We start from the raw sequence: 25,007 nt of genomic DNA, 5'->3' as shown, positions 1-25,007 counted from the left end.
AGTCAACGATGGACCACATGTATCATCTAGGTCCCATGAGATTATAATACAGTATGTTTTCTGTACCTTGTCTATGTTTAGATATTTAGACACACAAATACTTAACCACTGTGTTACAGTTGCCTACAGTATTCCATACAGTAACATGCTGTACATACTTGTAGCCCACGAACAGTAGGCTATACTGAATAGCCTAAATGTATAGTAGGAACTTGCCCTCTTTGATATTTTTATATAGGCTTTGATTTATCTTTGTTTTATTCTTTGTACCTTGGTCTCCCTTGACTTCATATGAAAAGGGATTACTGAATCCATAAGTAATTATAATCTGGTTTTCCACACTGACCTCTTTCCATTGGCTCTCTGTTAAATTCTATTACACTAATAGTCTAATCAGTTGATTTAAATATTTTATGGCAAAATAAACTCTACTTGGGCCGTTCAGACAGACTAGGGAAGGGAATGGTTTATTAATAAGATGAATATGTAGGAGCTATCTGATCATCCAGTGCTACAGAAGATACACAAGAAACTTTGACAACTCTCCTTCCCAACTTTGACTTGATAGCACTCTTTACAGAGGGTTCAGGAAAAGATACACGAATAACATAAAATAAGTACAGCATTTTTAGAAAAACAATTCTAGCACATATCCTGCTGCGATCTGTCTCAAATCAAAATCATGATTTTAGGTTTAGGCTGGGTGTGATGACTCACACCTGTAATACCAGCACTTTGCGAGACTGAGGCAGGAGGATCACTTGAGCCCAGGAGTTTGAGACCAACCTGGGCAATGTAGCAAGACCCTGTCTCTATTTAAAAACAAACAAAACCGTGGTTTATATTGGAGCCATTTATAATGATACAAAGAGTGTGGGACTAAGAGTGAAACCTGACTTCTACTCCTTGCTTTTTCTTCGCTAGTCATGTGGTCCTTGATAAGTTGCTTAACCACTGAGTCCATTTTTTTTTTTTTGGATGGAGTCTTGCTCTGTCGCCCAGGCTGGAGTGCAGTGGCACGATCTCGGCTGACTGCAAGCTCTGCCTCCCGGGTTCACGCCATTCTCCTGCCTCAGCCTCCCCAGTAGCTGGGACTACAGGCACCTGCCACCATGCTGGGCTAATTTTTTGCATTTTGTTTAGTAGAGACGGGGTTTCACCGTGTTAGCCAGGATGGTCTCGATCTCCTGACCTCGTGATCCACCCACCTCAGCCTCCCAAAGTGCTGGGATTACAGGCATGAGCTACTGTGCCCAGCCATCCATTTTTAATCTCTAGTGCTTTTGGGGCCAGGCTCAGGCTATGTTTAGTTCAAGCCACCTATGAAGACACACAGGTAGAGGCCATGCCAAAAAATAAGAAGATTTAGTATTACTTTTTCATTCCAGATTTTTCCAGACTTTAGTTTTGCTAAAAGAAAGAAATGGTGACAAGAAGAGTCTACCATATGGAGGTAATAGGTCTAGACCATAATAGTCATCAAGCTGGGAGAAGAGCATCTAGAGAAATATGGATTAGTAGAATGACAAAAAGATGAAATAGCATTTACATGGATCCAGAAAGGCCTTTTCAAACTAATTTTTTAAAAGTCATGGTATCCAGTGCACCACTGCCCAAAAGACTTGTCAGAATCTTAACTTAGTCTAGCATGACAGTGTTTATCACTAGTAAATGAAATATAGCACCATAGCTCCTTTCCTTATAGGGAAAAGACAAAAGCTACCTTGCACTAAACAAAAGCATCTGTTTGGAGTTTATGGTATCCAAAAATAACAAAAACAAAAAACCAACAACAAAGCCAGAAAGCAAAAATGGGCATAAAACTTTCACCGAGATAATCCCCTTGCCATGGAATGTGAGGATATTAAAATATCTGTCTAGAAGATGAATCACATTTTCTTCAGCTACAGAATTTTCCAGCTGTGTGAGCAATGTCCCATGGGCAAGATGAAGCTTAATGAGTGGATATTTGATGCTTTCCTTTTATGGCAGATCCTCCCTTTCTTAGAGGTTTCTTTGTGACTAACCCTATGCTTTTCCCAGAATTTAAAGTCATCCACCTACTCTATAGAATATTTTTTGCAAAGAGGCAAATGACAGAAGAGGCTGAAAGGCTTTGTTGTGTATTTAAAGTGATGCCAGCAGTTTGAAGAAGACATCTTAGAAACCGGTTTTGGTTCAGATGAAAACTTATGAAGCATTCACTAACCAGCTTTCCTCGAGACAGCCTGCTGGCCCACCCTACTGTTTCTACCCTGCAGCATCAACTCTGACCTGGATTCTACCCTGCCGGCAAGCCATACAAACACTTCCAGGCTGCCAGCCCCTGCAAGTGGTGTGAGCTAATTCCTTAAATTTATATTTCAGATCAGACCAGCATATTCTGGAGTGAAAATTAGGGGACGAGGAGAAATGGGCAGGATCTTGGGGAAGATGAGCAAGCCTTTATTCTGCCTTTGCCTGACAGAACTCAAGAAGCTTCATGGGGTGAAAGAGGAAGCCTGTGTTCCTTAAAGAGAATTATATTGGGACCCTTCTGCTGAACTGGTAGACTAACATCTATATAGACTGATTTGGACTTGGCAAGAGTGTGGCCTAGAGCTCTCTCACCCTGTTATAGAGATAGTGCCATTTTCTCAATATATTCCCAAGTCTTAAGTATCTTATAAGGTTTTTTTCATGTCCTTTTCTGGCACTCCGTACTTATTTTCATGCTTTGGACATTACTGGCAGTCCTAGCCCCAAAGCTCGAAGGAAATTGCAGGTTTCTGATAAGTTTTAAATGCTCCCCATGTTATTCCAATGAATATTCCAGTGGTTGTCATTGAACTACCAGAGATGACAATGAAAATGTAAGATTGACAAGAGGCTCAGCCATTAAGAGTTTTATCAAAGGGCTCAGATTCTTATTTTTAACTGGGAGAATACATATCGCTTTTGTATTTGCCCAGAGATGTAGACAGAACTAGGAACCAGAATCAGTGGGGTGGCAGTCTGTCAGATGTCTTAAAATACAGGTAAATTCGTATGTAAAAATCTGCCATTCAAAAGCCACTTCTGTACCAGACATTCTAGTAGGAATGCTGCTCTAAAAATTATTCATTTACTTGCCTACCAGTATTTTGTATTTGACCTTTTTGCTCTACCCCTGTTAGCTGTCTCTCTTGATAAATTTTATCAATATTCTTCTTAATAGTTTTACTTATATTTTAGTAAAAATTTAAAAATAAAGTCATGTTAAGTATGGAGAGAATTCTTTGGACTACATAGCACTGAAAGGTTAAACGTATAGGTTAGTCTCTTAATAAGAGGCAAAAAATTTAAAAATTATAACTACCAATACTTATGTTTAACATAAGTCAAAAAAATTTAAAAATTATAACTGCCAGTGTTATGTTTAACTTTTAATGTACATATACAAAATATGTATGTTAACTAATATACATATGTACACATAGACATATACATATGTGTATGACATATATACATAATACCATACATATGACTCTAAAATGGAATACATGTCATACATATTTACCAGTTTCTTTTAGCACTGTTCCTATGTTTTCTGAGTCCTTCACTTCAGATATTTAAGTTTTAGTGCCCATGTCTTCTATACTTAATCCTTTGATTCATCCAACCCTTAAATATGCATTGTATTAATGTACTCTGCTGCCTGTTTGGTTTGGGAAAAAGGAATAGAAACAGTATTTTATTTGAAATAATGTTGGAATGGAAAATGTTTCTGTTTCAACTTAGTATACAATCTATAGACTTGGACTCTTCAAAAAAGTTAATAATATGATAAAAATTTTAAAAATGCATAAGGTCAGGCAAGGTGGCTGGGATTTATGCCTGTAATCCCAGCACTTTGGGAGACTGAAGTGGGTTGATCACTTGAGGTCAGGAGTTTGAGACCAACCTGGCCAACATGGTGAAACCCTGTCTCTACTAAAAATACAAAAATTAACCAAGTGTGGTGGTGCACGCCTGTACTTCCAGCTACTCAGGAGGCATGAGAATTGCTTGAACCCAGCAAGCAGAGGTTGCAGTGAACCAAGATCGTGCCACTGCACTCTAGACTAGGCAACAGGGTGAGACTCTGTCTCAAAAAAAAAAAAAAAAAAAAAAAAGCAAGCACAGGAACTCTTGTAGATTAAAAGAGGCTAAAGGGATATAATAACCAAATGTAACCATGAACCTTGGTTTGATTATGGGCAGTAATAAAATATTTTGGGTCATTTTGGAGAAATTTGAAAAAGAACTATGTTCAGTGATGTTACGGAATTACTGTAAATGTAAGTGTTATGATGATATTTGGTTATATAGGGCAGTTCCTTATTCTTAGAGGATGCATGCTGAAATATACAATAGTAAAATGTCATGACACCTGCAATTTACATTCCAGTGGTTCAGGAAAAAAATCTGTGTGTGTGCACACGTATATACACATAGAGAGCAAAAGAACAAAAGCCCACGTAGCAAAATGGTAATTGGTGAATATAGCTGAAGGGCATACGGGTGTCATTGTACTATTATTTCTGCTCTTCTATAGATTTGAAAATTTTGAAAACTAAACCGGGGAAAATTTTGTAAGATGTAAAATAATGGACTCAATGTTTTTATATTTGCCTCCTAGTCTGGGGCACTTTCTAGTACCTCAGTTACGCATCTGATACACTGACTAGGTATTAACTGATTAAATTCTCAAAAAATAAAAACACAACTTGTAAGCAAACTATCCAATTGTATAGTGTATTTGAAAGCCTATGACTTGTAACACAGCTTTTAAAATCTGCTATCTTCCCATCTAAGAAAGTTAGGGTAAGTTATAACCAACATTAAAAACAAAGATTTTAAAAAGTCATTTTTAGGACCTTATAAAGCATGTATAGATTTATTTATAAACATAGTTTATTAAATGTTTTGAAATGTTCCCCCACTATGTTTATAGAAAAACAAGTAAAAACATAAAGAATGGACTCTTAGGCATACCCTTTATACTTCTCTTTAAAAATGAACCTGACTAAATGTATGGATTTAAACACACTTGAGATCCACATCTTTTCTTTCTCTTACCTCCCCAGTGTTTTTCAATATTTTACACTACTAAACCCCACTTTTATCCCAAACACTTGCTCAAAGCAACTTGACATTTTATTGGTCTCCGTTTTGCTGCACTGTCACATGCTAAAACCATGTTGCTTAGAACTGTAGAGAAAACCTTTCTCATTTTCTCTTCAATCTCCTAGGTTGATGCACCACCACATTTAATTGTTCAACTTTTTAAGTGGTATGTTGTAGTGCAGCTGATACAGGTGAAGACACCTCTGAATAAAATGCCCACTTTCTACTTTGGCCATATACACACAGCACAAATACATATTCACTTTTTGTCTTCCTGTGGATCGCAGCATTTATTGATTTTTCAACAAACAGAATATGTGACACATCCTGGGTACATTCCATCTCTTCTTCATCCTTTCTCTAATTACAGCTCTCCATGATTGCAGGGATAAAACAAGTGAATGTGTATGCCTGTGTCATTAACAAGCAATCCAGGTAATCGAACACCAGAATTACTGCTCTTAGTACAGTATTCCTCTACACACTCTTATGTGTTATATTAGAAAACACAGCTTTTTTACTGTTACCTATATAATATATGGGTTAGAAAATCAGATTCATTATTTCCGTATTTATTGCCATTTCTCTTTACAGATACAATGCTTTTGAGTGCTAAAATAATTATTTTGCTAGTCCCCAAATGTTTGGGTTTTCTTTGTTCCTTAGAATGATTATCTTAGTTTTCAGTGATGGGAAGCATATGTGTGGAATTTTCTCCCATCCTAAACTTTTATTTGGTTCCTCATCATTTATTACTAAACTTTAAAATAATATTTTCTGCTCGAGAGCTGGGTTAACCAAGAAAGGGATTTGAGTTCAAAATTGAACCAACCTCTGTAGACAGCGAACTGACCAGCTAAAAACTAACATGGAAATAATGTGAAGTGAAACTGATAGTAGAATTGAAAGAAATTAATTTAAGGACCCTTGACAGTTTTCCTGTATTTTTGTTTTTAGATATATTCACTCTGAAAATGTGGAGACTATTTGTAAATAAGTGTGTGAGCCTTGGTCATGTACCACATTTACCATGGTGGGAGTAAAGGAAATATTTATCTCTTTGTCATAGGTGAACCTATACTAAAAATCTGTAATGAGATTAAACTTATAAAATAGTATTTGAGATCCTTAGGATAGGATAAAAGCATTTATTATTGGCATATACATAGAATTTTGAATTTATTTTTAAAAAATGGTTAATTTTCAAAGGTTGTTCAAACCAGTATACTTCAAATGTAGGTCACTGGCTGTGTCAGAATCACTCTTTGTGTAGCTTTCAAAATACACTGATTTTTCAAGTCCTGTTCCTGGATACTTAGAATTAGGAGGTCGGGGCGAGTTTCCTTAATCTGTATGTTTATAAAACTCCTGAAGTGATACTTCTTTTATTATCTTTGGGGATTACTGTTTTAAATGTTTTCTAGGGTATATTCTTCATGTTACTATATTCATTTCCTTAGCCATTTAAAAAATATTTATTAAGTAGTATGTTTTTACTGCAGATAATAGAATATCCAGTTCAAACTGGCTTAGATAATAAAAGGGATTTATTGGCTTATATAACTAAAAAGTCTAGAAGTAGAATATGCTTCAGGAAAAGTTTGATTTGGGCTACAACTTGCAACAAACCATGATTCTGAAGGCTCTACTGTTTTTGTCATTTCTGTCCTTAGGAGGTTTTCCTCATTGTATTAAAATGGCTAACAGATGAGCTTTATATCCATATATCATAGTATCCAGAATAAGAAGCTGTACTCTATAATTACCAGCAAAAGTTATGAGTCACACTATTTGAACAACCCCTGAACTCATCACTGTACAAAACAGATATGATTATCCTGTTTGGTGTAGACTTGACCAGTCAGATCCCACCCATAGAGTTAGGGTGGGATCATTCCAATCCTATCATCACTACGTAATGGGGAAGAACAAATAGATCTTGAAGTAACAGCCACAAAACCTAGTAAAATATTAAAGGGATAAACTAACTGAGCCTACTCTAAAGTAATCTTTGGGGGACTTATATCTTTTCATATATGTAAAAGAAGTGCAGGGTAGACCAGTGTTTACTTTTTAGCAGATGATAGGAGGAAAGAGGGGATGAATTGTTTTTTGTCGATAACTTTTCCTCCCAGTATTTCACTGTGAAAAATTTCAAACATAGAATTTGAAAGAGTCGTACAGTGAACACCTATAAGCCCACTATCTCCACTCTATTAATATTTTGATATATTTGCTCTTTCTGTTGCTTTATCAGATATTCATCTTCCATTGTAGGGATCTTATTTTTTAATGCACTTCAAAGTTACATTGTTATACTTTACCCCTAAACACTTAAATATGCGTATCATTAACTGAGTTATTGATGACCATTTAATTAAGAACCTCATACATACAAAGCTCTCTTGGCTTAAGACTTTAATATGAATCAAATTATTATGGACATTGTAATGGTAATTTCTAAAAGAATTATTCAAAGATAGAGCCAAGAGTGAAATATGCATTTACACCTTTTACACATGTTATGTTATGCCCTCTTTATAAAGTTTCATTTGTGGTATATGACAAAAGGTATGTATTTAAGGCCTCTTCAGTGAAAGTACAGAATACCAAAGTTGTTGATATGTTGGGCCTTTCTTTAAGTTTGTTACTTACCTAATTAATTTTTCTTAGGAAACCAGTTAACTGGCAATCTGTTGTTATCAGCTAGACCAAAAGAAAACCTCAAGAAAATGCAGGTTTCTGGTAAATTTATTAGTGTAGTTGACATTTTTCCACCTGCTTATCAGAAACAACCATGTGGACACTGTTTGAAAATAGAAAGCTATAAAAATACTTAGAAAAAAATCTTAAACATTAGATAATTGAATGAACTGTCCCAGAACTAAAATTAAATTTATATCCACTTAGAATATAGTAGTTCATTGCTATGTCTTTTGGTATTGTAAATATAGTTATCCTGTTTTAAGGAGGATCCTAAAAGGCTTTGAATTAACATGTTTAAATGAGAGCATAAAATGTAGAACATAAAAATCACAGACTTTTGATAAATGATTATTGATATATTTTAATTTATTAAATAGCATTTAGGACACCTCACTTTTTACTTCTGTTTTTACAATGTCAGCTATCTTTCCTTAAGGCAGACTGTTGAATCAGAATATCCCATGCAGAGCTTTCTAACTGGTCTGTCACACTGGTGTGCCACTAATGTGTGACAAATATGCTGAGATAGTAATTTGCTTGTCCAGGGGTTACTGCCGTAGCCTGGAACTGCTTAATCACCCTTTCTCTTTCCTCAGTTTATCTAGTGTGCCTTAAAAGTTGTTTGTTTTCTGAGTGCGTGTGCATGTGTTTATGTATGTGTGCCTCACCGTGGAAACAATGACTTAATAGTCATCATAGTCCAACTTTTTGTTTGTTAAAGTTTTGCGGAAGAAACCCAACATTAAGCTTTATTAAACTTTATTTAAATCTAAATAAGACAACTATATAATTGGATTTAATAAAACAATATAGTTTTCCTTTTTGAAATTCCGTCTTTTTTCGACAGTGAATAGAAGTTCAAGAAACACTTTTAAAGTTAAAAATATTCCATCTGTTTTATCGTAAAGTTTCTTAGCTTCCCTGTTTTATCCATCTTTTTAGTTGTAAAATTTCTTAGCTTCCCTGTTTTTCATCAAATGCTGTGTTTCCTCCAAAGAAATCAAAGTGCTATTACAAAGTTTTTAGCTAAAGCCTACTAAGACCCACCTTTGGAAAAAACATCTTCGGAGTCACTTGGTAGCTTTTTGTATAACAAATTTAATGATTCTTGTTTTACCAGAATTTTTTTTCATTGCAAGTTTCTCTGCAGGAAAGAATTGGTATTAATTATTGTTACTAGTCATTCTACTGCGTTTCAAACCTAAAGTCTTTCTGCATTCTTGAACTTCTCTCTTACAATGTTAGAGTTTACCTTGGCCTTTGTCATCTTCTTTGCCCTGAAAATGTTGTATTATCCCACATATTATTGCTGTGAGATGTCCAAAATCCTCAAGAACTTTACCTTTATTAAGGACCAGATTCAAAGATACTTTTCTCTAAGTTGGATTCCATATTGCAAACATCTAACCTTTCTATCTCATCCAGATAGGTTTCTTCCTAGTAGTGGATTTCACTTTTCATCTAATCAACCAAGGGAGTGAGTATGACCTCATACCAAAATCAGCCCCCCCCCACCCGCCCCTGCTCCCACCAAAAAAAAAAAACCACCACCACCACCACCAACAACAACAACAAAAAACACCTAAAAGGACAGCTGAGCATATGTATCCAAATGAGTGATTCTTACCAAATTAGTCCTCCTTGGAAGTGTATCAGTTTACTCAGATGCTTACTCAGACACTTCTCATGTCACATACGGGATTTGGAGAATACCTCCTATGAGAATAATGATTTTGTTTCTTTTATATGAATGAGCTATTCTTCCTCATGTGCCCCCCCCCCCCCAATTTCTGCATTCTTCCTTCCTGTTTCACTCACTCTCTTATTCTCTGTTTGATGTCATCCTTTTCCACTTTGAGGGTATACAGACAGAACTGAAAATGGAGTAAGTCCAGAGCCAAGGAAAATCTTAGGGTGAGATAGTTATGAAACAGGCTGAATTTTAATGGTGAGTTTATCTTTCTTATATTACTCTTTTGTTCTTATTCTGTGCCTTTGAAATTTTTTTTTTTTTTTTTGAGATGGAGTTACCCTCTGTTGCCAGGCTGGAGTGCAGTGGCACAATCTTAGCTCACTGCAACGTCCACCTCCGTGATTCAAGCGATTCTCCTGCCTCAGCCTCCTGAGTAGCTGGGATTACAGGCGCCTGCCACCACGCCTGGCTAATTTTTGTATTTTTAGTAGAGACAGGGTTTCACCAAGTTGGCCAGGATAGTCTCGATCTCTTGACCTCATGATCCGCCCGCCTTGGCCTCCCAAAGTGCTGGGATTACAGGCATGGACCACTGTGCTTGGCCTAAAATATTTCATTTTAAAAATGGTGATTAAAAATAAGAGGCAGGCATAAGCACATGTAAATGGTATTGGACAGCGTGTGTGTTTAATATGAGTCTTTAGCTTAGGGCCATTAATGCAAGTAGCTGTAGCATTTCATCTTCAATTCTTTATATGTTGTAGTTCCCATTTAAATTTTTTTTTTAAATTTATTTATTATTATTATACTTTAAGTTGTAGGGTACATGTGCATAACGTGCAGGTTTGTTACATATGTATACTTGTGCCATGTTGGTGTGCTGCACCCATCAACTCGTCATTTACATCAGGTATAACTCCCAATGCAATCCCTCCCCCCTTCCCCCTCCCCATGATAGGCCCCGGTGTGTGATGTTCCCCTTCCTGAGTCCAAGTGTTCTCATTGTTCAGTTCCCACCTATGAGTGAGAACATGCGGTGTTTGGTTTTCAGTTCTTGTGATAGTTTGCTAAGAATGATGGTTTCCAGCTGCATCCATGTCCCTACAAAGGACACAAACTCATCCTTTTTTATGGCTGCATAGTATTCCATGGTGTATATGTGCCACATTTTCTTAATCCAATCTGTCACTGATGGACATTTGGGTTGATTCCAAGTCTTTGCTATTGTGAATAGTGCTGCAATAAACATACGTGTGCATGTGTCTTTATAGCAGCATAATTTATAATCCTTTGGGTATATCCCCAGTAATGGGATGGCTGGGTCATATGGTACATCTAGTTCTAGATCCTTGAGAAATCGCCATACTGTTTTCCATAATGGTTGAACTAGTTTACAATCCCACCAACAGTGTAAAAGTGTTCCTATTTCTCCACATCCTCTCCAGCACCTGTTGTTTCCTGACTTTTTAATGATTGCCATTAGTTCCCATTTAAATTATCAGAGGCTAAAATAAACATTAAGGTAAATACATAGACTTTTGTAACAAATCCAAGAAAGCAAATTTGCTTGATTCTTTGCATAAATCTCTATCTGCCTAATTGTTTCTCATGTTCAGAATGCTATAAATTAAGGTGAAAAATGTATTGACCATCTCTATGACTCTTAGGCAGCCAATTCACTCAGACTTTCATTTACGTTTCCTCATCTATGAAGTAGGAATAATAATATTCCATGTCACACAGGATCATTGTGATGATTACACATAAGCAGCTTAGAAAACTCCTGGCACATTATAAGTGCCAGTATTTCTCCACCAGAGCTCCAAAAGAGAATTAAACTCTACAGAAAAGGGTTTGAGTAAACTACATTGACCCCTGAACAACATGGGGATTAAGGGTGCTGATCCCTGCCAGTGGAAAATCTATGTATAACTTTTGACTGCCCCAAAACTTAACTTGTAAGAGCTTACTTTTGACTAGAAACCTTATTGATAACATAAACAGTTGATGAACACATTTTGTATGTTACACGCATTATAGACTGTATTCTTAAAATAAGCTAGAAAAAAGAAAATGTTATTAAGAAAATCATAAGGAAGAGAAAATATTATTCATTAAATGGAAGTGGATCATTGCGACAGTCTTCATTCTTATCTTCACATTGATTAGGCTGAGGAGGAGGAGGAGGAAAAGAAGGGGTTGTCTTGCTGTCTCAGGGTGACAGAGGCAGACGAAAGTCCACATATTTGTGAACCTGCATAGTTCAAAGCCATGTTATGGGTCAACTGTGTTTTCTCAGTTCTTCCAAGGATAGTACGTGGTGCTACTCTAGATGCACAGGCATTAAATCATACACATATAATGATGCTTTAGACATTAGGGCTTAATCCTTTGGGAATCTCAAATGAGAAGGGCTTATAAGTGTTATAACTGTTTAATATATAATAGCTATTATTTTGATTGCAAGTGGCAAAAATCTGTAATTTTTTTTCTTTTAAGACAAGTTTTCACTCTGTCTCCCAGGCTGGAGTGCAGTGATATGAACACAACTCACTGCAGCCTCAACCTCACTGACTCAAGCAATCCTCCCGCCTTACTCTTCCTGGTAGCTGGGACCACAGGTGCCCATCACCATGCCCAGCTAATTTTTTTTAATGTTTTTGTAGAGACTGGGTCTTGCCATGTTGCCCAGGCTGATTTTGAACTCCTGGGCTCAAGCAGTCCTCCCACCTTGGCCTCTGAAAGTGCTAGGAATACAGTCATAAGCCACCACACCCAGCCAGAAATTTATATTTAAACTGGTTTAAATAATAGAGGGACTTTATTGTTCCATGTAAATGAGAAAACAGAGAAGGCCTCAGAGATGATTTGATTAGGACTCTGACTTAGTATCTCTGCTATTCTGTTAGTTCAGCCTTTTCTCTGGCAGTTGGGTTAAACTAGTATTTCTAACCAAATTTTCAAAAGAAGAATATATATTTTTCCTAAATATGGGCTTATGGCTAAAAAGCATAAGGTGTATTTTGTATATATTTTAGAAGTCTAGTATATTTGGAATATAGTAATTGTTAAATAAGACAGTTTGGGCTTAGATAACTGTATCTGATATTAGTATGTGTCAATATGCAGTTATGCATTGCTTCACAACTAGAATATGTTCTGAGAAATTCATCCTTAGGCAATGTCATCAGTGTGTGAATCATAGAGTGTACTTACACAAACCCAGGTGGTATAGCCTACTACTCACCTAAGCTATATGGTATAGCCTGTTTCTCCTAGACTGCAAACTTATACAGCATGTTACTCAACTGAATACTGTAGGCAGTTGTAAGACAAAGGTCAGGAGTTGTGTATCTAAACATAGAGATACAGTAAAAATATGATATAAAAGATTTAAAATGGTACGCCTGTATAGAGCATGGTACCGTGAATGGAGCTTGCAGGACTGAAAGTTGCTTTGGGTGAGTCAGTGAGTGAATGTGAAGGCCTATGACATTACTGCACACTACTGTAGACTTTATAAACACAGTATAGTTAATCTATACTATAAATTTATTTTCTTAATTTTTCTTCCTTCAATAATAAATTAGCTTAGTGTAACTTTTTCACTTTATAAACTTAATTTCTTTTAACTTTTTGACTCTTTTAATAATATTTAGTTTAAATATATTATACAGCTGTACAAAAATATCTTTCTTTATATCTTTATTCTATAAGCTGTTTTTTTTAACTCTTTAAACTTTTTTATTAAAAACTTAGGCACGTGGCTGGGTGCGGTGGCTCACGCCTGTTATCCCAGCACTTTGGGAGGCCAAGACAGGTGGATCCCTTGAGGCCAGGAGTTTGAGACCAGACTGGCCAATGTGGTGAAACCCTGTCTCTACTAAAAATACAAAAATTAGCCAGGCGTAGTGGCGTGCGTCTGTAGTCCCAGCTACTCAGGAGGCTGAGGCATGAGAAGCACTTGAACTTGGGAGGTGGAGGTTGCAGTGAGCTGAGATTGTGCCATTGCACTCCAGCCTGGACAGAAGGGGACTCTGTCTCACAAAAAACAACAACAACAACAAAAACAGGCACAAACACACCATTCTATACTTACGTAGGGTCAGGATCATCAGTATCACTGTCTCCTACCTCTACATCTTGTCCTACTGGAATATCTTCAGGGGCAATAATATTACACATGGAGCTGTCATCTCCTAAGAGAACAATGCTTTCTTCTGGAATATCTCTTCTAGGACCAGGCTAAGGCTTACAGTTATGTATAAGTAAAAAGAGTACACTAAAATAATAATAAAAAGTATAGTACGTTAAATACATAAATCTGTAACATAGTCATTTATTATTATCAATTATCCACTGTGCGTAATTGTATATGCTATACTTTTATACAACTGGCCGCACAGTAGATTTATTTACACCAGCACCACCACAAACACATGAGTAATGTGTTTTACTATGACATTGTACAACTACAATGTCAGTAGGCATTACGAATTTCTTATTATAATCTTATGGGACTGTCATCATGTATTCATTCCGTCATTGACCAAAACATCATTATGTGGAACATGACTGCATAAGAAAAAAATGTTAAGCCTATAGAAGCTGTAGTTGCGCTTTTATATGTATGCCAATGTTAATTACACTAAACCACTTCAGCAGGCCATATTCTAGTAAAAGGTTTTTAAGACAGATTGCCAAAAGAAAGAGAACAAAGCAAAACAAACAAAAAACAGGGAGTTTGTAGGAATAAGTTGATGAAAGGAGTTGAAGAACAAACTAAGGGTAGTTAGGGAGGCAGAGGTTGCAGTGAGCCAAAATCGCGCCATTGCACTCCAGTCTGGGTGACAGCAAGACTCCATCTCAAAAAAACAAAAACAAAACAACTCTTTATCTGAAAAATAATTTGTATGTTTTCTGGTGGTATAAGAAAAAGTGCCTCTCTTTACCTATCTGTATGCCTAGAAAATAGTCCCAATGCTCACCTGAAACAAACTCTTAGGATCAGAAGCAGCTTTTAATCAGCTATATCTAGGACTTCCAGTCCACATCAAGAGCTAATTAAACAGAGGAGACTCAAAGCTGTCCTCCCCTTTCTAGAGTGATTTGGACAACTTTTTCTTTTTTTCCCCCCTTTTCTGTTCCCCAAGCAAAAGCAGATTCCCAAGAATGAAAGAATATGGGAAGCTTGCCATCTTCTTGACTAAGTATTGAATCCCTTACAGTATGAGTAGAGAATCGTCTGCCCTCAAAATAACTAGATAAATTACTTTGAAATTCTAGGGTGATTTTTTCATCAGTAGACCCATTCAATTACTGATTTCTGAGACTCCTTCAAAAGATATATTTTATAAATTATATTTATTGTAAACAACCTTTATTAAGCATTTTTAAAGAAATAATTTAAATTATTTAAATTAAATAATTTAATTTAAGGTCAGGAGGTCAGAAGTTTGAGACCAGCCTGACCAACATGGAGAAACCCTGTCTCTACTAAAAATACAAAATTAGCCAGGCGTGGTGGCACATGCCTGTTAATCCCAGCTACTTGGGAGGCTGAGGCAGGAGAATCGCTTGAACCTGGGAAGCAGAGCTTGCGGTGAGCCGAGATGGCACCGTTGCACTCCATCCAGCCTTGGCAACAAGAGCGAAACTCTGTCTCTAAATGAATAAATAAATAACAGCATAGTTCACTATGACTTGTCTGTCAGAGGTAGTTTGAGAATGGATTTGTTCAGAATTCAGGTAATTAAAGGGTGTGTGCCTATGCTTTTCCTATACCTTGAAATATTTGAGTACATGCTGTGAAAAATTGCCTCGTTTTTGCTTTGTTGTTTTGCCACAAAACAGAAAGAAGAAGGAAAGCTTCAAGGACAGCTTAACAAGTCTGATTCTAACCAGTATATTAGGGAACTGAAAGATCAGATAGCAGAGCTGAATCATGAGGTAAGTGATAAATTTTGATCTTCACATATTTCTTTCTTCCTTCCTCTGTATTGTAACAACACTTTATTACTGGTTATAAGACTGACACTTGTGTGCTGAATATCTTCTGTGAATTATTGGTTATAATTAATAACATTTTTGAAAATTGTCTTTTTAGCAAGCATCTTCTGTTCTAATATGGGGGATTTATTTCCCCTTAACCTCATTAGCATGACCTAGAATGATCAATTAATATTTTCATGGCAAATATTTTATTTTTTTATTGTGGTGTAAAACCTCTTGGTGGTTTGCATAGATGTCAAAGTTACTTCAACTAAACTACAATTGTGCTTATACCTATAGAATAGATTTGTGGTATTTACCGTTGCATGCAGAGGGAAGTCTTTTTACTCGTCTTCTTTTCCCCCTCATGGTGGTATTACTGAGATTGCAAAAAAGGATACTTGCCTAATATCAGTTAACAGATTTCTTAGTATCTGAATGCTTTTTAAACTGGCACTACCTTGAATCTGTGAGATTCAACTCACAAAATTTTTGGTTTTACTAAGTACTATACTGAGTAATTTAAAGTATTTAAACTAATATGTTTTGATTAGAGAGAGATGTTAATGTGGCTCGAGGTCAATTTTCTTGTCCTTTATTGTTTTCTATTTTAATGATAGTATTTGGCTAAACACTAATGGAATACCATATTTCTTGTTTTGAATTATTTATAAAATAATGTGTATTCACAGTAATGAGATTTGAGAAGGTAGTATAACTTTCATTTGATTAAAAAGAAGAAAGAGAAAGAAAAAAAAAAAAGAAAACTCATTTTGACCACTAAGTGAATTTAAACCTCAAAGGAAAAAGTTTAGACATTACCCTTTCCTGGTATTACACCCTTCAGTTAAAGTCTGTGTGTTTTGGGTAATACCTCCTGGGGTAGTCAGTCTAAGAGTCAGTTCTAAATGAAGAAGAAATAAAACATAAACAGAACAGTAAATCTTAGATGTGGCTCAGTTTTATTTGTTTTGAAATTTGGGAAATCAGTCCTGTAAATATTAATTTTCAGCCATGATAATGTTTGAGGGATTCAGGATCTTACATATAATCTTTACCTATTTGTGTGTATTTATTATCATATTTTTAAATCGATAGCCATAGCATGAAAGAACAAGTTACAAATAAGTGTGTTCTAGAAATCTTTATTCTTTTGAGAACCCTAGGAATTACTTATGTTCAAAAGGTGTTCTCAAAGGAAGTTGTGATTAAAATAAAGCAACCTGCCATTTAAAATTTTGATGTCTCATGATAAGGAAGCTTTAATGTTGCTGAAACTTACATATAGATTGACTTTATTTCTAAAATTAATGTAAAAATCAGTCAACAAACATTGATTTTCCCTGTCATATGCTTTGACTAAAAATCATGATATTCTGGCCGGGTGTGGTGGCTCATGCTTGTAATCCCAGCACTTTGGGAGGCTGAAGCAAGTGGATCACTTGCGGTCAGGAGTTTGAGACCAGCCCATCCAACATGGTGAAACCCCATCTCTACTAAAAATACAAAAATCAGCCAGGCATGGTGGTGTGTGCCTGTAACCTCAGCTACTGGGGAGGCTGAGGCAGAAGAATCGCTTGAACCTATGAGGTGGAGGTTGGAGTGAGCTGAGATTATGCCACTGCACTCCAGGCAACAGAGTGAGACTCCGATCGATCAATAGATAGATAGATAGATTAGATAGATAGATAGATAGGATGGATTGGAAAGATGGACGGATGGATAGATAGATAGATAGATAGATAGATAGATAGATAGATAGTCTCATCAGGACTGCCAGAAAATAACTCACATGAAGTTTAACTTTGATGTCAGTTTTTCACATGTAGCCTAAGAAAGCAGTCTTACCTTATCCAAACATGAAAAGAAAATTAATCAACAGGTTAGAATTTTCTACTATGAAAATTGAAAGCTAGATTGTGCAGATTTAAAGAGTAGAAATCAAACAAACTGCATCTTTTTTAAAAAAAAAAAAAACCTTTAAAGCATTTTTATTTATTAATACGCTTCCTTGTTGCAGATAGAATTAAGGAAATTTGCAACCGCTACAAAGTAATAAACTACAATTTTGGGAGCAAAAGGAAAGAAAAAAAACTGTAGAAATATAATATGGAAGCATGAATAAGACCATTATAAAAATGCTTACCATAAAAATATATCTTTCCTATAAGTGGGCCTCAGATTTAGCTCTAAGGTTTTGCAGCCAACACAAAACCTGGTCACTTAAACATTTCAGAGTGTCTATATTATGAAAACAGACCAATTAGCTAGAAGAGCCACATCTATTCCTGATACTAAGATTAAATAACAAGTTCTCCATTGCTTCCTCACAAAGGAGACCTAGTGTGAGTTCCCTGGTTATTATACTTAACATTTGAATGGCTTTATAATCATAAAAGTTAAATAAAGAACAGAAGCTTAAAAAAAAAAAAAAAAAAAAACTTTTGTAGGCTGGGTGCAATGGCTTATGCCTGCAATCCCAGCACTTTGGGAGACCGAGGTTGGAGGGTCACTTGAGCCCAGGAGTTCAAGACCAGCCCGAGCAGTATAGGGAGACCCTGACTCTATTACAAAAAAAAAAAAAAAAAAAAAAGCCAGGCCTGGCGGCATGCACCTGTAGCCCCAGCTACTCCAATGGCCGAGGCAGGAGGATCAGTTGAACCCAGGAGGTCAAGGCTGCAGTGAACCATGATCACACCACTGCACTCCAGCCTGGGTGTCAAAGTGAGACCCTGTCTCAAAAAAAAAGGTTTTGTATAGCAGCATAACATGCAGAGACATGTCCAAGTCAAAAGTTTCCAGCTCAGTAAATTATCACAAAATGATCACACTCATGTAGATATCACCCAGGCCTAAGAAATAGACCCCAGAGCCCTGTTCATACTCTTTTAACCCATACTGCCTCCCTTCTACTCAAAGGTAACCATGATCTCAGACTTCTCATACAGTAGTTTAACTTTTTGAACTTTATATAAATGGCTTCTTGCAGTGTGTATTCTTTTGTGTCTTGCTGCTTTTGCTCAACATTGTGAGATTTTACTTTGTCATTTTAAAATGTAGCTGTAGGTTGTTCATTTTCATCACTGTGTAATTTTCCTTTGTATAAATATACCATGATTTATTTATCTATTATGTTGGTGAACATTTGGATTATTTCCAGTTGGTCTGTTAAGAACATTGCTTTAAGTGATTTATGCCAGTTTATACTGTCTATAAGCAGTGAAGAAAGTTCTTGCTGTTCTACATCCTCAACATGTGGAATTGTCAGTCTTTCTTATTTTAGCCATTCTGTGACTATGAAGAGATTTCTCATTATGGTTTTAATGTGCATTTCCCTGATTATTAGTGAGATTGAGTACTTTTCCCCCAGTATATAGAACAACGTTGGCATGTACTGGGTACTTTGTGAAAATGTTTCTAATGAAAAAATGATGTTTGTGAAAGGTTTTGCAGATGAGATCACATATAAGTTGCATGGGAATGCCAAGAAGCTGCTTTTTTTCTTTGGATGGAGTCTTGCTCTGTCTCCCAGGCTGGAGTGCAGTGGCGTGATCTTGGCTTACTGCAACCTCTGCCTCCTGGGTTCAAGCAATTCTCCTGCCTCAGCCTCTTGAGTAGCTAGGGTTACAGGCACACACCACGATGCCTGGCTAATTTTTGTATTTTTTTAGTAGAGATGGAGTTTCACCATGTTGACCAGGCTGGTCTCGAACTCCTGACCTTGTGATCCGCCTGCCTTGGCCTCCCAGAGTGCTGGGATTACAGGCGTGAGCCACCATGCCCATCCAGAAGCCTCTTAATATGTGAAAATCAGTGGAAAGAACATTCCAGACAGAAGAAACAACTAGCCCAAAGATCTTAGAAGAAAATGAAATGGTCATTTTGAGAAACAATGCTAGTGTGGCTGGAATATAGTGAAGGGTAGAAAAACGGCATAAGATAAAATTAGAGAGGCAGGTGAGGTCAGATTATTTACGATTGGTCCTCTGTATCCATGGGTTTTGCATCAGTGGATTCAACCAACCTTGGATCAAAAACATTTTTTAAAGACTATTGCATCTGTAGCTGTACTGAACAGCTGCAAATTGTTTTCCTTATTATTATTCCCTAAACAATACAGTATAACAGTTTATATTGCGTTAACATTGTATTAGGTATTATAAGTAAGCTAGAGATGATTTGAAGTATACAGGAAGTCAGGCATAGATTATATGCAAATATGCCATTTTATATCAGGGATTTGAGCATCCATGGATTTTAGTATCCTTGGGACATCCTGGACCCAATCTCCCACAGGCACCGAGGGACAACTGTGTAGTGCTTTGTAAACCAGGGTGTATAGTGGAAAGCTTTTGAATGTTTGTTGTTAGGGATTTTTTTGGTTAGGGTTGTTTAGGTTTTTTTGTTTTGTTTTGTTTTTGGTTTTGTTTTAGAAATGGGGGTCTCACTATATTGCTCAGGCTGGCCTCTAACTCCTGGGCTCAAGTGATCCTTCCACCTTAACTTACTGAGTAGCTGGGACTACAGGGCTGCGCCACCATACCTGCTGTCTTTGGATGGTTTCATACAGAAAATTTTATAATTTCATTTGCTCTGCCTACTGTACAGTGAACTGATTGTAGAAGAGAAAGAGTGAGAAGAGGGAAATTCATGAGGAGTCTGTTACAATGGTCCAGATAAGATCAAACATGGCTTAGAAGGATGGAAGAAGTGGAAATGTAATATGGCTGTGTTAGAAGTATGTTTATCTCATAAGGAAAAATATTCATTGGTTCCAGAGAGTTTTGGCTTGAGTAATTGAGTGAATGGTTGGTTGGTGCCATTGACCAACATAGAGAAAGGTAAACAAGAGCTCTATTTTTATTCTAAGGTTTGTAGTAAGGTTGAGATTCCTATTAAATATTCAAATGAAGGTATCAGATAGGCAGTGGCTATGTGAGTGTGAAATTCTGAAGAGAGGTCAGGGCTAAAAATAGGTGTAGCCCTCACTGGCATGTAAATGGCATTCATATATAAAGAGAAGGGTGTCCAGGAGCAAGTTCTGAAGTTCTCCCAACCTTTAAGGTCAAGAGAGCCGGGAGAGGACCAAAACCACCAGGGAGATAGGCGGGAGAGTGTGAAGACACAGGAGTCCCTGAAGGAGGAAGGGATCATTTCAATGTAGTTATTTAGATTTTAAACTTCCCAGATCCTTTTGAAGAATAAACTTATTAAGACAGATTTCTTGGCCGGGCATGGAGGCTCACGCTTATAATCCCAGCACTTTGGGAGGCCGAAGCAGGTGGATCACTTGAGGACAGGGGTTTGAGACTAGCCTGGCCAACATGGAGAAACCCTGTCTCTACAAAAAAAAAAAAGCAAAAATTAGCTGGATGTAGTGGTGTGCGCCTGTAGTCCCAGCTACTTGGGAAGCTGAGGTAGGAGAATTGCTTGAGCCTGGGAACCAGAGGTTGCAGTGAGCAGAGATCACACCACTGTACTTCAGCCTGGGCGACACAGTGAGACCCTGTCTCAAGAAAAAAAATATATATATATTTCTTCGGAATTTTTTATGATTTGTCAAAGAACAATGGATGATTTAAGAAAGAACTTGAAAGGAGAAATGTTCTATCACTAAATACTACTGAAACACCCTTCCTGAAGAAATTAGAGAAACAGCCCGGCATGGTGGCTCATGCCTGTTATTCCAGCACTCTGAGAGGCTGAGGCAGGCAGATCATCTAAGGTCAGGAGTTTGAGACCAGTCTGGCCAACATGGCTAAACCCCGTCTCTACTAAAAATAAATAAATAAATAATACAAAAATTAGCAGGACATGGTGGTGCGTGCCTGTAACCCCAGCTACTCAGGAAGCTGAAGCACGAGAATGGCTTAAACCTGGGAGACAGAGGTTGCAGTGAGCCAAGATCTCACCACTGCACTCCAGCCTGGGCCACAGAGACTCCATCTCAAAAAAAAACAAAACAAAAAACCAGAAAAAGAAAAAAAGAGAAATGTAAGCTATTTCAAGACAAAGCTGGGGAAATAAAAAGAACTATTTTGGTATGCTGTAAACAACATACAACTCAGGTAGATAAAACCTACTTACTTTCTAGGAATAATCATTATATTGGTTTCTACTGGTCTTCTGTCATCCTGTCTTTTTTGTTGGGAAAGGCAGTTTTTCTAAGTTAAATTACATGTCACAGGAATCTTTTTTTAAGTAGGTGATTAGGAATTTGAGTAAATAAAAAGAAATCTAAATAAAGCCCTTACTGAAGTTTGACTTAGAAAATGTTTATATAAACAGGAATGGTAGTGTGGGCCTTGTAGTTCTAGTTACTTGGGAGACTGAGGCAGGAGGATTGCTCTGAACCCAGGAGTTTGAGGTTGCAGTGAGCTAAGATCATGCCACTGCACTCCAGCCTGGGTGGCAGTGAGACCCTAACTCTAGAAAAAAATAAAAATGTGAGAAAAAAATTATGTGAATATTCCTTAAGTTTTTAAATTCTGATATCTGTTTATATAAACCTGAGCTATGGATTTAATTAAATATATATCAAAAAGTATTTTAATGTCCTAGACATTCTTAATATAGTTTTTAATACGTATACTCATTTCGTTATTAAACTGGAATTTTTGAAATAAGGAATTTTAACAATCAGATTGACAATACAGTAAGTCCTCAACATTGTCAATAGGTTCTTCGAAACTGAGACTTCAAAGTGAAAGACATATAACATGTCCATGAATAATGTCGTTTTGTTTATAATGATGAGGGGAAAAAATTGGTTTCTGTGTATGTCCTCTCACTTAAAATGACAGTTTCCAAGAACCTGTGGAAAACTTTAAGTGAGAACTTACTATATGCCCTTTTGTATTTCTTTGGATTTTTTTTTTTCCTTATGCTTGTATTTTTCTACTTAAAGTGGTGGCTCACGCCTGTAATCCCAACACTTTGGGAGGCCGAAGTGGGTGAATCACAAGGTCAGGAGTTCAAGACCATCCTGGCCAACATGGTGAAACCCCGTCTCTACTAAAAATACAAAAATTAGCCAGGCGTGGTGGTGCGCACCTATAATCTCAGCTACTGGGGAGGCTGAGGCAGGAGAATCACTTGAAGCCAGGAGGCGGAGGTTGCAGTGAGCCAAGATCGTACCACTGTACTCCAGGCTGGGTGACAGAGCAAGACTTTATCTCAAAAAAAAAAAAAATAGTAGTTAATAAGACCTTTTTAAGGCTCATTCAGCACTGCTCTTCATCTAGAGATTAAAACTGAAATACTAAAGGTAGAAAAGAACTTAGTCATCTGGTTCTATAGTTGTTGGCAGCTATTTTTTTTTCTTTATTTCATACTGAATGACACTGTTTTTTGGTTTATTTAACTTCATGCTTATTCTTTTTTTTTGAGACAAGAATTTCGCTCTGTCACCTAGGCTGGAATGCAGTGGCACGATCTCGACTCACTGCAACCTCTGCCTCCTGGGTTCAAGCGATTCTCCTGCCTCAGCCTCCTAAGTAGCTGGGACTACAGGCACATGCCGCCACACCTGGTTAATTTTTTGTATTTTAGCAGACACAGGATTTCACCGTGTTGCCTAGGCTGTTCTTGAACTCCTGAGCTCAGACAGTCTGTGCACCTCGGCCTCCCAAAGTGCTTATTCTTATTTCTGTTTCTACCAGTCTTTATTTCCCTTTAGGTACTACAAAGCTCCAAGTATGTTACCTAGTTTACAGAGTGATACTCAAGAACAGAATTGACATTCTTACCATAAAACTCCATTGATAACAGTAGTCTACTTATAGAAACAGAAATAAGAATTAAAAACAGTGCTATCTATTTGTACTGATGAGTAAATTTTAACTTTTAAGAAAATGTTAACATTTAAGAAAAACTTCAGTGTATGGAGTTACAAGCTATCCTGCATGTTTTTATAATAGAAAGTATTAGTTTTCCCAGTGCGGCAGCTTCTTAATAAAAGAAATTATTCCCTTAAATTTGTTCTTTCTCTAAATAGAGCAGTGTAAAGTAGCATGCGGAAGTTTCAGGATCTCATACAACCAAGTAAATAGGTTTTTTATCCCCCTACCCAGAACGTCCCATGTAGATGATGAAAGATTATATTTGCCATTCTGTGAAAATTGCTTTAAGCCCGTTAAATACATACACTGCTTTTTAATCTTACAGCCTCCATTTATATGTTTAAAACCCATTATTTTCTTTCTTTATTTTTTCTGGAGACAGGGTCTTGCTCTGTGGCCCAGCTGGAGTGCAATGGTGCCATCACCGCTCACTGCAACCTCAACCTGCTGGGCTCAAGTGATCCTCCCACCTCAGCCTCCTGAGTAGCTGGGACTACAGGTGTGCAAGACTGCGCCTGATTTTTTGTTTGTTTGTTTGTTTTTAAGAGAGAGGGTCTCACTGTGTTGTCCAGGCTGGTCGGGAACTCTTGGGCTCAAGGGATCTCCCTGTCTCGGCCTCTGAAAATGCTGGGATTACAGGCATCAACTACTGTGCCCAGCAAAAACTGATTCTTAATGACTTCTTTGAATGAGTAGCTATTACTCCTTTTCCTCTTATATGTTCTGTTTTATCTCGGATAAGCAGTTTATCTTATTTGAAGTCCATTTTAGAAATTATTATGCAGATTTTTATATTTGGAACAATATCACTATGTAAAATACTTAAAGCTGAGATATAAGAATCATATTTTTTTAACCCAGAAATGTTCTTAAAATTTATCTTGTTTTTCATTTGATAAATGAGGAAGCTGAGGCCCTAAGAGTTAAGGGACTTACCCAAAGTTACAAAGCTAGTTCATAGCTGAGATGGAACTCATCATGCCTGGGCATTGTGGCTTCTGATCTACTGCATCCCACTGCCCTACCATGATCCTGCTGGCCCACTTAATGGTGACATATTAAACATAGTTAGAGTTCTATAAGCATTTGTTTAATTGAATTAAATTGAAGTGCTTCTCTCAGATGAGAACCTAACATCTAGTTAGTAAAAATCTGCTCGTGGCTCATATTCTTTATTTTTCTTTCTGCAGCAACTTCTATTCCTTGTGAGACTGCAGAATTTGTCCAACTTGACTTTCAGATTCTGCTTCAGTTTCCATTTGGTGCTACTAGCATTGTAGCTTTTAAATATTTGATGACTTTCTGAAAACAGGCAACTGAGATTTCCTAGCCATATTTGATGTTTTGAGAAACACAGAACTTGATTTAAAAAAGTCAATCCAATTCATATATACCTCTTATTTAGGAAATACAAGCTTATTCAAATACATAAATTACCTTTGCTGTTAAATGCATTCTGTTTGAAGAGTTTGAAGTTTAACTGGTGGCAAGATGTTTCCAGATTAATTTTTTTAAAACTCCAAGGCAATATGTTTCTCCATGTATTTCTTGCCATTTAAAATAATGTATAATATACTGTAGTCTGGGAAAAACTGTAATAATCCCATACAGGGTCAGGGCACGGTGGCTCACATCTGTGATTCTGGCAC

General features: G+C 36.9%; 1 protein-coding gene across 2 annotated transcripts in view; it reads left to right on the top strand.

The window, feature by feature from the left end:
* The window catches only part of EVI5 (ecotropic viral integration site 5), a 279,600-nt gene that overhangs the window by 212,448 nt on the left and 42,145 nt on the right, over positions 1 to 25,007 (top strand). For both annotated transcript variants that reach the window (XM_025357086.1, XM_025357079.1), the window contains one exon: positions 15,380 to 15,475. In XM_025357086.1, coding sequence (XP_025212871.1) covers positions 15,380 to 15,475 — 96 coding nt within the window. The remainder of the gene's footprint in view (positions 1 to 15,379; positions 15,476 to 25,007) is intronic.

This window comes from Theropithecus gelada, chromosome 1, assembly GCF_003255815.1.
Source record: "Theropithecus gelada isolate Dixy chromosome 1, Tgel_1.0, whole genome shotgun sequence".
Taxonomy (NCBI): domain Eukaryota; kingdom Metazoa; phylum Chordata; class Mammalia; order Primates; family Cercopithecidae; genus Theropithecus; species Theropithecus gelada.
The sequence above is the reverse complement of the archived record's forward strand: the minus strand, read 5'-3'. Positions and strand labels throughout refer to the sequence as shown.